This window comes from Vigna angularis, chromosome 4, assembly GCF_016808095.1.
Source record: "Vigna angularis cultivar LongXiaoDou No.4 chromosome 4, ASM1680809v1, whole genome shotgun sequence".
NCBI lineage: Eukaryota > Viridiplantae > Streptophyta > Magnoliopsida > Fabales > Fabaceae > Vigna > Vigna angularis.
The window spans coordinates 17,459,460-17,475,792 of NC_068973.1; the positions used below are offsets into that span (position 1 = coordinate 17,459,460).

Below are 16,333 nucleotides of genomic sequence, written 5' to 3' on the forward strand. Positions count from 1 at the left end.
TGTGATCAGCCAATGTACTCCACGAAAATACTTCTCAATAATGCCTAAAGATTCTTCAAATTCTTTGCGTTCTTGATTCTTGGAGCGTATGTACAACTTGTAAATCTTTCTAAGATAAAAAATGTAAGATATGAAAATGTTAGAATGATCAAAAGTCTTAATTATTTTTTTGGATTTACAAACAATGCGTCAATTTATAGTTACTGTCATATCAGACGCAAAGTAATCGATTACGTAAGTAATGTAATTGGTTACATAAAATAGATGTAACAGTATTACAACTAACTCAGCTCTTAATTGAATGCTCAATTAATATAATCGATTTGCTTTTAATGTTAGTCAAACATATTTAAAAATATGACCGTTAAAGTAGTTATGACTAGCATGAAATCAATTTTCAAAACATAACAAACTTAATTGAATACACAACATATGTAATCGATTAAGCTTAACACTTAAACCGATTTTGAAAACTTTTCTTCTCAAAAACTTATCACAGCACATTTGAAAAAGATTTATGCAAACACACGAGTTTTAATCGATTTAGCAACTAATGTAATTGATTCAAACTAGGTGTTTTGCCGTAGTTCAAAACATAAGTTGTCTGATGACCTTAATTGATTACGAGAACACTGTAATCGATTATGTCATGCATATTTGCTTTTGTGCTTGTGGTTTTCATTACCCAGAAACATACATTGTGCATACACATATATAATCACATCATAATCACAATAGTATGCATAACCAACACAGTATGTCCAACACATGCATTTATCACAGTATATGCATATAACACAGTAAGCATGTACATATCCCACATATGTATAACACAACACATAAACACTTTTTTGTTGTGTCATGACAACATTGATGTGTTGTTGCTATTAATGTGTTGTCATAATCAAAAACAACATAATAGAGATTGGGTTCGGCTATCACATTGCTCCCCCTATCAATAGACCAAAAAAATCCATATGCAGTAGTACTAAAGGTTTTGATGTAGAAATCGTGCTTTTAGATGAAAAAGATGATTTGGTTTGCTTTCCTTTTTGACCAAGCAGCACATAGTTTGTCTTTTTCAAATTTTAATTTTGGCAAACCAATCACAAGATCTTTAGAAATCAATTTATTCAAATGTTGCATATAAATATGTGCAGCCCTTTTATGCCGTAGCTAAGGATATTCCTCTTTTGCAACTAAACATGTTATGTTATGACTAGATGCACTCTTTATGTCAATCAAATATATGTTATTATGTCTAATACCTTGTAATGTTATATTAGAAGAATCCTTAATATAGACAGTGTATTTATCACTTTCAAAGGTTACCTTGAGACCTTTATCACATAGTTGACTTATGCCTAGAAGGTTATGCTTGAGTCCTTCAACATACAACACATCTTTGATACTCAATGTATTTCCCCCTCCAATGTCTCTGGTTCCAATTATTCTTCCTTTGTTGTTATCCCCATATGTAAAATATCCTTGATTCTTTTTCTCAAAAGATATGAACCTCTTCTTGTCACTAGTCATGTGTCTTGAACAACTACTGTCAAGGTAGTACAATGACTTCTTTGACTTTGAAGGTTCCTACAAAACAAGTTAAGGAATAATTTAGGTCTCCAATCTCATTATGGGTCCTTAGGGATAGTACAAACAAAAAAACATCATTTCACAATTTTAACCCATGCATACTTTCCTTTTGGCACACCAAAATGCTTAATGTTGCATTTGTTAGAAGTATGACCATGCTTCATGCAATAGAAACAACAAACACTATGCAGTTTGTTTTTCACAAAAGTGTCTTTTTCTACCAAAACTCTACGAGTTATTTTAATTTGTGGTTTCATATGTTAATGCACATTCTTGTTTTTAAAATTGTTCTTTTTAACACCATTCTGAACATGTGAAACAAATTTGGTTACTTTTGCAAGTAAATTTTCTAGAATGTTTATGTCAAACATATGATTTTTACAAGATAAGCATTCAACAGGTTTTTGAATCACATTAGATTCATATTCTTTCATTTCAAGATTACCAATCTTATTTCTTAGAATTAGTTCTCCACCTAATGCTTTTTCATATTTAAGTTGTAATTCATGAAATTCAAGTTTTAACTTATTATGTGTGCCATTTAACTTTTCATATTCATTCAATAACTTAAGGAATGCTTTTTGTAAATCTATTTCAATAGTTTCATAGCTAAAATCACTTACTTGACTTTCAACGTCATCAAGATCAGCCATTAAGCAAATATTTGCTTCCTCATCTGAGTTGCTTGAGCTTGAAGAATTGGAGTCATTTTCTTCCCAAGCTTTGTAGACTTTCTTCTTCTCATGAAGATATAGCACAAAAATTATCACATCAAAATTCAAAGAGCAACTATGTCAACGGACACAGGAAAGTGCAAAAATCGGTAAAAATAAAACTTCAAAAACAAAAAAGAAATAATAAACGGCCTTTTTTTGGAATTCTAGAGCTGAACTCCTAGCATTTGCTAAGCGCAATCAATAGCTCGCATTTTTCCTCCCAAAAAGCACATATGATACGTCAAATTCGGACATCGTGATCAAAAGTTATGTTGTCGCAAAGTTCGGGCTCACCCGTTTTTCACAAAACTCGACCGGGACAACTAGTGATGCTTTTGGGATTTTTCTATAAAAATGATTGGTCACTAACTCAATTACAATGCTTCCAATCACAGATTGGCAACAAATAAAAACTACTCTAACTCCTAATCCAACACAAGTTAACCAACTAAGTGAAGGCTAACCATGCTTTCATAATTGCAAACTAAGCGAATGCAATGCACAAGTTCAATCAATTATGCACCATACAATCCAATCAACTAAGCGAAGATTAAACACCAATTGGACATAGAACTTACAGTAGAAAATGAAATGGGCATAGGTAAATGAAACTGAAATAAAACACAAAAATGCAATGCAAAACATAAATTTAAGGAAGAGTAATAAACGAAAATGAAATTAGAATTAAAGATGAGATTCAATACATAAAGATGGAATTGAAAGCAAACCTAAAACCCCCAAAGGGGGGGTGGGGGGTAAAATGCCCAAGAGCCAAAACCTAGAAGAAGAAAAACGCAAAATGAGGGGAGAGAAGGAGGAATTGAAATCTGATTTGGGGTTTTAAAACCCCCAAATTACGAAAATGCCCTTACTATGGGCTTGACCTAAATGTTGACCAAAAATGGGCTCAAAGTCATAAAATTTGACCCAATTACATTATAAACGAATTTAAAATGAAATTGGACTATATTGTTGACGTGGTCACACTCTTTTTGTCCCAAAATATGATTCCAATATTGTCCTGCAAATAATAATTGAAATAATTAGGCCCAAATAATTCAATTTAATTAAAATAAGAATTAATAGTCAAATTAAGCCCAAATTGTAAAAATGAGACAATAATGGAGAATTAAACACAATTCACTAACACAATTCGGTGCGAAAAACTAAGTGAATAGTATAAAATATTGATTCATCAATCATCATCATCCCTCATTGAGCTTTTCCCTTTGGAGATTTCGGATTTGAAGGTCAATGTCTTCTTCTTACCTTGATCTTCTTTTGTAGTCAGTCTTTTTAACTCAAGCTCGTGCTCACAGAGCTTTCCAAAGAAGATTGCCATTGACATGTGGGAAAGGTTTTGGGATTTTGAGATGGTTTTCACCTTCGGTTGCCAAGATCTGTCCAAAGACTTCAATATTTTTACGTTAAGTTCATCAACATCAAAGGTCTTACACAATCCTGTTAAATGGTTCACTATGTTAGTGAATCGCTTTTTAACATCTATTATTGTTTCTCTAGACTACATTATGAACATCTCGTCACTACTGGAAAAGCGCGATTTACAGACGACATATTACCGAAGGCTTTGAAGCCCTCGGTATTGAGATGATTACCGAAGGCTTTTAAGCCGTCGGTAATGTTCTCGTTAATTTAAGTCTCAAATTGGGGTTTCGTTCCCCAATTTCATTTTCTTCACGCTTCGTCGCTTTCCCCAAATTTTCCAATTTCCCTCCCCTTTGTTCTCTTCTTTGAAGCTTCCCCCTTCCCTTCCCTATTCTGCTGGTGCCCTCCAATGTGCCCTTCAATATTGAGCGATTCTGGGACAAGTGAGGGTTGGTTGGTTGACACTGGTTTGGGGATTCTTTGGCTGGGATTGAAGATGGCGGTTTGGGGGTTCTAGGCCTAGGTTCGCTGAGGCCGGTTTGGTGGTTTTGCGGTTGGGTTGGTTGACGCCGATTTGGGGGTTTTACGGCTGGGTTCGTTGACACAGGTTTCGGGGTTCGTGGGAGATGTTCGAAACGCGGCGGCAACGAGAGTCTCATTCTCTAGTGAAGGTTGGTAGATTTGGAGCGAATAACATTGCGATGGTGATGGAGGTAGCAAGATGCGCTACGGTTGTTTTCGTGGTGGCTCTGTCGGTCTGCGAAGGGGATAAGATCACGATTAGGTGACTCTTGCGATTATCATGTTTCTCGACTCTACCACCGATGGGGCTTTAGATCTGGACCAGCGCGTCCCTTTGTAATCACTCTTCTTCTCGAAGTCGTTCATGGAGGAGATCGGTGCTCTGCTATCATAGAAGGCCTTCGCTATATGTGAGGAGATCTCTTTATCTTGCCCTGGATGTCAAAGGCCCTCACGTTGAAGTAAATTTGGGTTTTCAATTTTACTTTTTATTCTTGCATCTTTTAGGTTAGTTTCTGCTTCTACTGGGGATTTCTTGTTTTGTTAATCTTAGGTTCAATTGACATTGTTCTGGTAGAGGAAATTAACAGGTAGTGTAACTCTTTGAATTTAACCTATTATCTTATTTGCCTACAACTTATTCGATGAAATGTCTGAACTACTGTCACTATTTAAATATTTTATTATCATGTTCATATATATGAATTTCGGTGGAAAAGGCTTTTCCAAAGGACTTGTTATCTTTCCTTCACTACTTCATTTGATACTTACAAATTATCTTAATAAATGTCTGAGAAGGTTGGTGATTGGTCATGATCCTGGTTTATGCGACTGCTTCTCAAACTGCGGTTCTTGTATCAACTCATTTTCCCTCTTCCATTATCTTTAACCATATCATATACTCTTAGTTTATTTGCTTCATAATTATCAAATTCATGTTGATGGAGCTATTAAAAATTAACATGAAATTTAGTTAGCATCTGATATATGGCTTAGTTATGGAATGATACATTTCAACTAATATCAACGTCACACGGTCTTTTTATGCTTTTAAAATTAAATTGGAGTAAAGCTTTTTCATAGGTCAAGGTGCTAAGTTTGGATACATTGCCTTCAATTCTTACAACTTCTCATTTACCTTAATGATTCTAACTTGCTTATGTTTTATTTAATTTTTCTACTATGACTGATTTGATTTTGAATGGTTCTGTGCCTGTGGGATTTATGTTACACGAAACAAGCTTTTGTTTTATGTGTGGTGGTCACCTAGCTTCTAGGGGAGAGGGGGAGATGAAAGGCACAAAAACTAATATTTTTTTAAATATTTTCAAGGACATTAAATGTGTTGTAACTCATCCTTTTTATTCATAATTCTTTTCATAATTTTGTCTTTCATAAGAGTTGTTTATGTTATATTCTTATTTAATTGGTTAATCTATGATTTGATAGGCATCAGGGGAGCTCAAATAGTCCATGCATCTGAACCAATCCATGGTTATTTAAGGTACGACTAAACATACCCTGCATAAAAATATGTTAGCCTTTTTCTATAAACTTATTTATTGCTTTTTCATAAACCATCTTCAAATACTCATACATAGCTTTGGTTTTTTTTCCCTTACATTGTCTAGAACACGAGCTTTTGTTCAATGTTAGGTGCTTGCATTAGAGTATTTGCATTCCCTGCATGGGTTGAAAACAGAATCGGGAAAGCTTGGTCTTGGTGCAAAGATGGTATTGATTGAGGAGAAATATGTCCAGGGACTGAGGAGGAAGTTGAATTGCGGGCTTGCTCTGTATATGCGGTGGAGAATTATGATAATTTTTGTTTTAAAGAAATCGATGGAAATGTTTTGTAAATAAAAAACTCGATCAATATGTGAAACATGCATGATTATTTAATTTAATAATGATGATTACAACAATTAAGTGCTTGTGATTCAAGAGAGGTGTTGTGGTGCAGTTTTACTGAGCCCCAAAACCATGTAAACTTTTTTGTTATTTTATATTGTTTGGCAATTATCTGAAGTACTATATATATAAATTTTTTTATATTTTATTTTTTTTACTAAGTTTCATCATCTCAGTTTTTATATTTATTTTATTTATTTTAATTGATTGTGATATATATATATATATATATATATATATATATATATATATATATATATATATATATATATATATATATATATATATATATATATATATATATATATATTACATCTATAATTTTAATTGACATTTAATGTATACAAACATTAGGTAGATTAAGTAGAAAACGACAAAATTTCTTATGAAATTCTTATATTGGATAATGAAGATAAACGTGCACTGGGCCATTTGCTGCAATTTCTTGAGGTGGGATACGTGAATAGTATATGTTGGTGTTACCGAAGGCCTTTGCCCCTCAGTAATTACCGAAGGATTTTGTTTCTCGGTAATTACCGAAGGCTTATGCCCCTCGGTAATTACCGAGGGGCAAAAGTCATCGGTAAATGTTAGCGACAAGAGATTTACCGACGGTGTTTTGGCCGTCGATAAGCCGTTTGTAAAAGGTCATCACCGACGGCTTATGACTGTTTCCGAGGGATTGTGGCCTTCGGTAATGCCCTTCTTTTTTGTAGTGCGTATTCCTGTATTAGTGTGTTCTTTCTTGCGTGTTTCACATCATCAGTACCTTCATGAGTGACTCTGAGTACTTCCCACATCTCCTGCGCTGTCTTACATACAGAAATTCTATTGAACTTATAAAGCACTACATCAGAAGATATAATATTACGAACTTTAATATCTAATTGAGCTCTTCTACTTTCCTCAACAGTCCATGAAAAATATGGGTTTTCTTGTTCAACCCCATCAACAGTTCGCATTGGAATGTGAGGACCATTTTGAATCGCTTCCCAGATGCCTAAGTCAACAAACCCCATAAAAATTTTCATTATGAATTTCCAAAATCCATTGTTCTCACTAGTAAAAAGGGATGGTCTGTTGATGGAGGCACCCTCAGCATAAACTTGGTTATGACCGACCATTTTCAAAAAATTTGAAAAACTATCAAAGCAAGCTCTGATACCAATTGTTGAAAATTGGTATCGCGCATCGGAAAGGTTTTAGTGAGCGTGTATCAGACAAAAGCCAAGAGGGGAGAGGTGAATTGGTTCTTTTAAAAATTTTGATTTTCTTTTAGAAGTTTTATCAAACAATTGGTAAACTATAAGTGTAGAGATAGAGAAAATCACACAAAGTGTTTTATCTTGGTTCGAATAAAAAGATTTTATATCCAGTCGTTAATAACTATAAATAGTGATTAACTTTTTCACTAAAATATAGTTTATAGATTACAATCAGATAATCAAATATTAAAGAACCACTTTTAACTTCGACAAGACTTGATTCGAGCACACTAACACTTGAGAACTTCCTCAGACTTTTTTTTGTATTCTCAAATGGCTTAGATACACCTCTAAGAGGTTTAGTAAAATGTATATATAGCCCAAGGGCCACAAACTGAAAAGTCAACTCCCAACTACCAGTGATAATCGATTATATCCGTTATTGGGTTTTCAAAAAGTGATAATTGATTATCTTGAGGAATAATCAATTATTTGCGCGACTTGGGCAATATTGAATCAGACAGAGATAATTGATTATCCTGTGAAATAATCGATTATTTGCGTGATCAATCTCTTTTTATTTTGGCTTGTGATTTCGATTATTACACAAAATAATCGATTATCTGTGCAAAGATTCTTTAAGAAGAAAAACTTCTAAGTACTCTTACATCAACAAAGTTATTCCTTTACAATTATTTCTACAAAATGCTTTTAATGTAAATACAACAAGAGTCTTCAATTCTTTAGCTTGTAACATCATCAAAACTTTAGTAGCTTCAAGATACCAATGCTCGTTATTGGTAACACTATGAAGTCGGATGGCGGGGCAAGCTATGCTGTTAGGTCTTTGGTTGAATGTTTAAAGACCAAAAATGAGAAATCTATGTTAGAATGTGCCATCGCTGAGATATTAATGCTTAATGTCTTCCAACCTTCACAAAAGACTAACGAAGGACATTGATTATGACTGTGTTGTGACATAGGCGGTCCAACTGACGATCCAACTGACCAATCGGGAAAGAGGCTAAGGCCTGTCCGGGCTATATCTTGAATTTCGTTGGGCGAGTTGTGCGCGGTGAGGACTCTTACATAAGACTCGTTCTCCGGAAACGACTGAGGGTGGAAGATTCGAACGGGAGCAGTATTTGGCGTAGACTTCAATAGCGAGAACTTGAACGTGTCCGAATCCAACGAAGTGAAGAAAAAGATTCGAATTGGGATGCTCTTTGAGGATATTTTCAATTATGGAGGGTCCGGTGAGTTCGAATCTCCTAGTGTCACCATCCAAACGCACCCGCAATTTTGACCTCAACAACTCCTCCTTATTCAAAACACGGTCGCTCTCGCCGGAAAAAGGGAGTCGAAAAAAAAACTTAACAGGTTAAAAGTGCTAAAACTGTTTGAAGCGGAAGAATAATGGAGAGAGAAAAAGATGAGGAATAAAACGAAAGGGATGATCAATCCAATTAAACGTCAATTAATCTCACAAACCCATTTAGTCATGAGGGCAACAAACTTTCTAGAGATTTATCCAGAATATTGTTATATCTGACACAGCCGTTGCAAATCCTCACACATTATAATTGTCTAGTGTGCCACGATCCTGTAAACTCGTTGTCCATACTCCGCGGCTCCACTTTTGCATCCACTCCAAGATTTCTTGAAGCTTGTCGTTTGCGATGTCTGCTCCCATCATCAAGAACTTTCACTGCCATTGGAGCAAGAGTTTGACCACAATGGTTTCTATTTTTTGTTAGAGAATGAAGTCTCTCACATTCTGCCACCGATCGAGTTCACTGGAATCACGCCGGGGGGACACGCAGCGTAGGCGGCACCGGCTCGTGAAGCAGCGGCGGGTTGAGACCTGGTGAAGGGAGAGGCTATGCGCGGCCAAGACGCAATGGTGGATGTGTGCGATGACGCTACAGACTCCGGGAGTGGGACCCGAGGTGGGTTTGAGTCACCGAAGACAAAGGGGTTCGAGAGGAAGAAGCTATCTTCGGACTGGCACACGCTCTTGTGGCGGAATGCGGCGGAGGCTAGGTGTTTCCTTATTTGGAGAAGAACCATAGCGTATTCCATCAGGCCTAAGTGGCGTTCCAGATGTGTTTCTCAACAACCTTACGGTGGATGAGCCACCAGTGCCTTTTATTTATATTTTTTTTTCAGAGACAGAGAGTGGTCACGACTACAGATGGTATTGTGGCAGAAGATTCAACCCTAGACCGTCAAAAAATTAAACACCCTCTCCTTTGTTTTTTTTTTCTTTTTTTTTTTTTTTGAGAGAAAGAGAGGTTGAAGGACTCTCTCGACATTTGAAGAGGAAAGGCCTAAAGCAGGAGATTGGGTGTCGTGCTAGGCAACGTCCTTGATAATCTTTATAATTGGACCGCAAGGACTTACAAGTAGGTGATTGTTTTTTATTGTACCACTCGTCTGGTTACTCGTGGTTAAGGGATGTCGTTCGACTCCACGATGAGTACCAAAATATTTCAAGTATGGATTGAGATTTTTTGTTCAAAACATTTAAAGATACTCCAACGATGAGTTCTCTGATCTATCCTCCAAGTTATGCTATTTCCTCTCTTCTCCTTGTCCTTGGCATGCGGGTGGGACCTGTCAAAGATACTCCGACGCTCAAGTCAGTGATTTACTCAATTATTTTGTAAGACTTAATACCATTGTTGGTCTCAATTTTTGTCACCTTTATTCAAAATGATCCTAATTTTTTTAAAATGTTCAATATAGTCCTAAAGATCGTAATTTGTATTCAATTTAGTCGTTTTTGCAAACGCTGTTTAAATCGTTAACGACCAAATATCCAACTGTGCAATCAGTGAATGACATGCCATTTAACTCCTGACCTGCCTTGACTAAAACATTACGTAGCCAATAAGGGACTGCCATGTGGCAACCCCTTCCCCACCAAAAAATTAGGGTTTCTGAATGCAAGGGGGAAAGGGCTTCTATCGTCATGCGAAGAAGAAACGACGTTTGAACTCTCCTGCAAGCGCAATTTCTGTGCAGGTGGCTCGCAGGCTGCTACGATTAGGGTTGAGGGCGTGAAGGTGATGGTAGCCTGGGTGGTATTTGCGACAACCATGGAGGTTTGAACGGTGCAAGGATTTTTGTCACGATTCTGGTTTGCGATTCGCCATAGTGGCGATTTGAGTTTCCTACAGGTTTACGAAGATGATGGAGGCGCGAGGGAGGAGCTGATGCCAGTGCGGCTTTGGCGGCGACTAAGTGAAGTTCACATGGTGGTGGAATTTGCCCTTACAGTAGAGTTTGAACGGCGACGCTTGCCACGCGAAGAAGAAGCTCTGGATGGTTGATGGCGGCGATTTCGGAGGCTGTTCTTGTGGTGTGGCCTGATGCGAGGTTAGTTGTTGTTGGCTGTTGGGCCGCCATGGTGATGGCTTGAGAAGGACAAACAATGGCGTTGATGGAGATCCAAGGTGAAGGAAGGGGAAGATGGTCCTGATGGTGTTTCTGGGTGGTTGTTGGACGGAGAAGATGAACACCGGTGGTGGTGGCGCGATTAAAGTGTCCATGTCATTTACTGATTGAACAGCTAAACATTTGGCCATTATCGATTTAAACGATGTTTGCAAAAAGGACTAAATTGAACACAAATTACGACCTTTAGGACTTCATTAAACATTAAAAAAAATGAGGATCATTTCGAACAAAGCTGACAAAAATTGAAACCAACAATGGTATTAAGTCATTATGTAATAAAAATAAGTAATCATAATTCAAAATTACCTGTCTTCTTCGTCATACATATGTCTGATCGATTTATTATCAATAAATGATATTTTTCCTATTAATTGTCAATAAATAATTATTATTTTCATTAACTTCTAGTTTATTATTTAAATTAAGTTCGAGACGTTCGTTCATTTTCTCACTAGCCGCTTGATCCTTGGTTGGATGGGTGGTCATATAGTACATTACACATTACATTACGATTATGTTGTTAGGCCATGGTATTGCTTATCAATTGACAAATGTCACAAACAAATTATGGTGGAGGTACTAATTTGATCAAATATGGAATCAAGTTGTAAGAATTATTTCCGGCATACAATTTGATTTTCATTTCTTACTCCAAATTAAAATTAAATGGTTTTTTCCTGTTCACTTAAATTTATATAAATATTAACTTTTACACAAAAGATATTATAATTATTCTTTAGTAATTTTTTTATATTGTAAAAAAAAATGATGTGCTTTAAAGTTTTTTTTTAAATTATTCTCGCTTATTGCCTTTTTTTTAATCAGTAATAAATAATATATTATTTAATATAAGAAGTATTTAAAATATTCTAATCATTTTACAAACCCAAAATTATACATTAATTAAAAATATATACATGTAGTATTTATTGAAATAGTATATTCTTATCGCTTCTTGTCTTATTTTAACGTAATTGTTTAGCTGTATTATTTATTAGTTTCCATGACTAGAATAATGCCCCGAAATTTATTCTTTTTGGCTACACGGAACTATGTACAATCATTTAGTGCAAGTGAAAAACTTTCAAATGCTTTGCATCAACGGCCCAAAATTTGAAGGTCAACTGGTTTTGGTGTATTCTATTAATTATTCTACATTGAAAAGCTCATAGTAAAAGATAATTCATATCGCTTTGCTCTCTTTGAATTTTTTTTCAAGTTGTGAATAGAAGACTTGCATGCACAATGATTCGCTTTGCTGATTATGTATCTTTCTTAATTTCATTGAATTGTTTCTGATTTTATATTCTTTAAGATTACATTATTGATATTTTTCAATTTCAATTAAAGCGGAAAATCTGTGAAAAATCTAGTCTCCCATTCCTTTGAAACATCAAACTAGAGTTTTGAGATAGCTAAAAATTTAAACTTCGTACATATTAATTCAGCTCATTATACCTTAATTAATATTATTGAATGCCTATATATATATATATATATATATATATACGTATACACACTAATTGAAACATGCAACACTATCATCAACATAAAGAAGTACCTGATAACCTGTAACATCCACTTTTGTATTTATGTACCAATTAATTGAAAGCATATATAGAAAATGCGTCAATGACTCAAACTATTGTCTACATGTGATTCAGTAGTTTACTGATTGGATCAACGTCATACAATTTAATTACAGATCAAAACAGCCAAATAAATGCAATTTGTATTCACATGCACGGTTTTCAACATTTTACAATATTTATTTTTCACTGTTAATTAAACTATTTTAAAGACATAATTATTTAATGGACATTTATATTTTTACACAACAATTTTTTTTACTACCATTTAATACTACCTTTCATTATTATTCAATCTCTCTTTCTTTTAAAAATTTAAAAAATTCATTTTTGTTAAGATTATTTTTTCGTTTTAAAAATTTTCAAATGATATTAAATAACATATTTCTTTTTGCCTATATTTTACTTAAATTACAGGGAATTGTGCATCGTTCAGATAATATTTTGTAAAAGAATATAGCATATTTCAAAATTTAATTTTTATAAGAGTGTTTTTTCTAGCAAAACTGATACAGGTTTAAGGAATAAGAACATAGAATACAACTTTTTTATTCAATGAAGATACAGTCTTCTGACCAAACAAACTTTTCTACCAACTCATATAAGATATAATTCTTATAAGATATAATCCAAACCAAGCGTTATGATTTATTATTCCTCAGTCACTTTGGTGAAGAATATCCAAACAAACCTTTTCCCACAAGCTATATACTGCATCAATACAAACCAACATACTCCGTATTCAGTAGCAATAAATACAGCTATAAATTACAGATACTTTCTTAAAAACTAAAGAATATTTAAAATCTGTTGTTAAAATATTGTAGAGATTAATCAATACGCACTATTCAATATTTATTATATATAGCATGAATCCATGTAAAACATTTGACTTTTGACACTAAATTTTAATAATCAATATTGGTATTTTTGGGCTATTAATGCACGTTTCTATAATGTCAGTGAATAAAAAATAAGTTTAAGCATATATAGTTTTTAAAATACTAAGTATAATAAAATATTACAATTTGAATTAAATAATAGAACAGAAACTGCTTATTTATATTTACAATAAAAGAAGTTAATTAAAACACACACTCTTTTCAGAAATAAAAATGTTATATAAAGAAACAGAAATGAAATGAAGAAATATATATTTAACGAGTGGGAAATTAAGTTGAATGTTATTACACTTTTTGAAGACATTGGAAAATGGAAAATATATTTTTTACTACACAGATTCCATGAGGGTCTTTAGTTACAGTTGAACAAGGTACCTTTGTTGTAAAAAAAACTTTAATATATTGAAGGTGCATATAATACTGCATCAGGCTCTTACACTTGAATCCTTTCCTCATTTTCATTGTCCCCTGGTACATTAATAATCATTAAAACGCATAACATCATGCACGTACCGCTCATAAAAGGTTCTTAATTAGCCAGTAAATGAGTAGTAATCAGTAATTACCCGATGAATGTTGAAGGTGGTCGGCGTTGAATTGGATTCCAAGAGGCAGGTTGACGGAGGTGGAAGCGTGCAATGTAGTTGGTGGAAAAGGGCAATCGGAGTTGGGAGCAGTGGCATTAACGGAGTGAATCTGTGGTGTTGATTGAAGGAACCTGATTTGTCGCTTCAAGAACTTGACATAGCGAATGGCTTCGTCAAGCATGGAAGCAGTGTCCATTTTGGTTCCACCAGGGACAAGTCTTTGAAGGATACGGATTTTCTCACTGATCTTCTCTCTTCGATGACGTGCAGCCACACTCTGAGGGTCATCACTTATGCGGACGTTTCGCCTCTTGGGTTTTCTGACGGTGGCAGGGTCTATGTCGACCGGTTGCATCGCTGCCATCTGGTACATCATCTCCTTCATCGCTCCGAGCTCTTCCTCTTCGTCTTCTTCAAACTGGATTCCCAAGACGTCGGTTAGGAAATTAGTTGAAGAGGAGGAAGAGGGTTGTGGGTGAAAAGGGTGGTGGTGATTGGACCAAATTCCAACATCCATTGGAATTTGGTGATGATCGTGGAGGATGATGTTGTGTTGTTGATCTGTGGTCATGGTCTCGTGATTGTAAGTGGTGTTAACGTTTGTGAATGTAGTGTTGAGGTTGGTATCCATGTGGGCATGCACAATGTGTTGTGTTGGTGTTTTTAAGGTTAAGAGGAGTAAAAGTCTAAAAGGGTTTAAAAAGGATTGAGAAAATGGGTAGAAAAGTACAGTAGTTATAAATAACCTAACGATATCTCGCCGCATAAAAGGGTGCTAGCTGTTTGTAACAATCAAGCTTCGTAGTTAATGAGTTAACTTGGTAGCTTCTTCTTTTTTCTTCCCAAATTCACACCATACAATGCTATCAAAGAGGCTGCACAAAGAAGAGAGATAAGTGATAATAATAATAATAATAAGGTTTAATCATTCTCATACTCTCAGTAACTTTTCTTAGGTCTTTTATTTTTTTTTTTTAATTGAGTTCTTAATTTTAATAAATTGAAATAATAAGGTCATTGTCGTTAGTTCTGTACTAACACTGTTAAACAGGTGTCATGTGTTAACTCGTAATATTTTTAAATTTTTTAAATAAAAAAATTGTTACGTGTCAAGCTGACATTGTGTCACGTGACAATGACATTGTGCCACGTGATAACGACATTGTGCCACGTGGCAATGACAGTGTGAGGTGACACTGATAGTGTCATGTGTTAGTGGCAAACCACGTGTCATGGCATTGTTGAGAAAGTATTGAGACTATTTTTGTTTAAATCACCTTAACAAAAATATTTATTATTGAAATGTTAACTTTTATAGTTTGTTCATTCATATTATTTAGGTTAAATGATTTCATTTGTAGTTTAATTTTGTGAAAATTTTTTAAATGACTTTCTTTATTTTTTTTGTCTAAATTTAATTTTTGTTTTAAAAACTTTAATGCAACTAAGTTATTTTTTTTAGTACTACATAAATAAAAATGTGTCAAATGTTAGTTTGTAATTTTTTTATTTTCTAATAAAAAAATATCAATTTGTATAATTTGTTTTGTAAAGATTTATATATAAATTAAATTTTGTTTGAATTTGGAGAGGAACAAAATTGTTTAATTTTTAAAAAATTAAGGACTAAATTGGGACAAAATAAAAATATAAGGACCAAATTCAGACAAAATAAAAATATAGGGACCAATTTGATACAAATACAATGACACGTGACCTGACAATAACATATGACATTATTAGTGACACGTGGCTCAATATTAGCTTGACACGTGGATATATATAATTTAAAAAAATAAAAAATAAAAAATAATTAAAAAAGTATCACGAGCTGACATGTGTGATCCTCCTAACAATGTTAGTACATAACTAACAATAAAAACCTAATTACATCAAAAAAAACACAATTAAAAAAATGAAAAACTTATTTAAAAAAAATCAAAAAAGTAGGGACTATCAGAATAATTATATATATATATATATATATATTCTAAAAACATTTTTTTTTTCTAATTTTTTTTGAGCTGTTGTTATTTTAAATTAAAATAGTTATATTTTCATTTTTATCATTTAAATGATCATTAATTTAATTTTTTTTAAATTAAAATAATTATTTTATTTTTTTAAATAAATATTTAGATAAATTCTGTTTTTCTTTTTTTCTAATTAAATTTATTAGCTATCACTAAAAGAATAGGATACACGTGTTCATAAACCCGTATATTTCAAATAATAATAATAATAAATAAGTAAATAAAAAGATAAAGTGATTACTCATATTTCAGTAAGGTGACAAAATAAATTTAAGTTCGCTAATTGATATATTAATTCATTAAAATTTGGTAGATCGAATTAGAGTGTTCAAAAAGAATTATTTGACGTTTTTAACGGATATTTATTGTCGATAAGTAGTGTTAATATATATAATTTAAATAAAATAATTATATTTGTATATAA

The 16,333-nt window shown here is 33.7% G+C and overlaps 1 protein-coding gene across 2 annotated transcripts; it reads right to left on the minus strand.

Moving 5' to 3' along the window:
- Positions 1 to 12,962: 12,962 nt before the first annotated feature.
- Positions 12,963 to 14,697, minus strand: LOC108331264 (transcription factor HEC3). Of its 2 annotated transcripts, XR_001832353.2 has the most exons (3): positions 13,856 to 14,697; positions 13,665 to 13,757; positions 12,963 to 13,098 (listed from the first exon to the last, which is right to left on the minus strand). XR_001832353.2 is itself a non-coding variant. In XM_017565912.2 (2 exons), exons 1-2 carry the CDS (start codon positions 14,640 to 14,642, stop codon positions 13,723 to 13,725), a joined length of 822 nt encoding a protein of 273 aa, XP_017421401.1. In that variant the 5' UTR covers positions 14,643 to 14,697; the 3' UTR covers positions 13,560 to 13,722. The 2 variants fall into 2 exon arrangements, 1 of the variants encoding a protein (XP_017421401.1); XM_017565912.2 differs by lacking the exon at positions 12,963 to 13,098 and having other exon boundaries at positions 13,560 to 13,757.
- Positions 14,698 to 16,333: the final 1,636 nt, after the last annotated feature.

Bases quoted from the DNA above. Each gene is read 5' to 3' on its own strand.
- LOC108331264 (XM_017565912.2), bottom strand. From the start codon at position 14,642: ATGCGGCGAGATATCGTTAGGTTATTTATAACTACTGTACTTTTCTAC. The intron at 13,758-13,855 runs GTAATTACTGAT...TTAATGTACCAG, and splicing joins CCACCTTCAACATTCATCGG to GGGACAATGAAAATGAGGAA.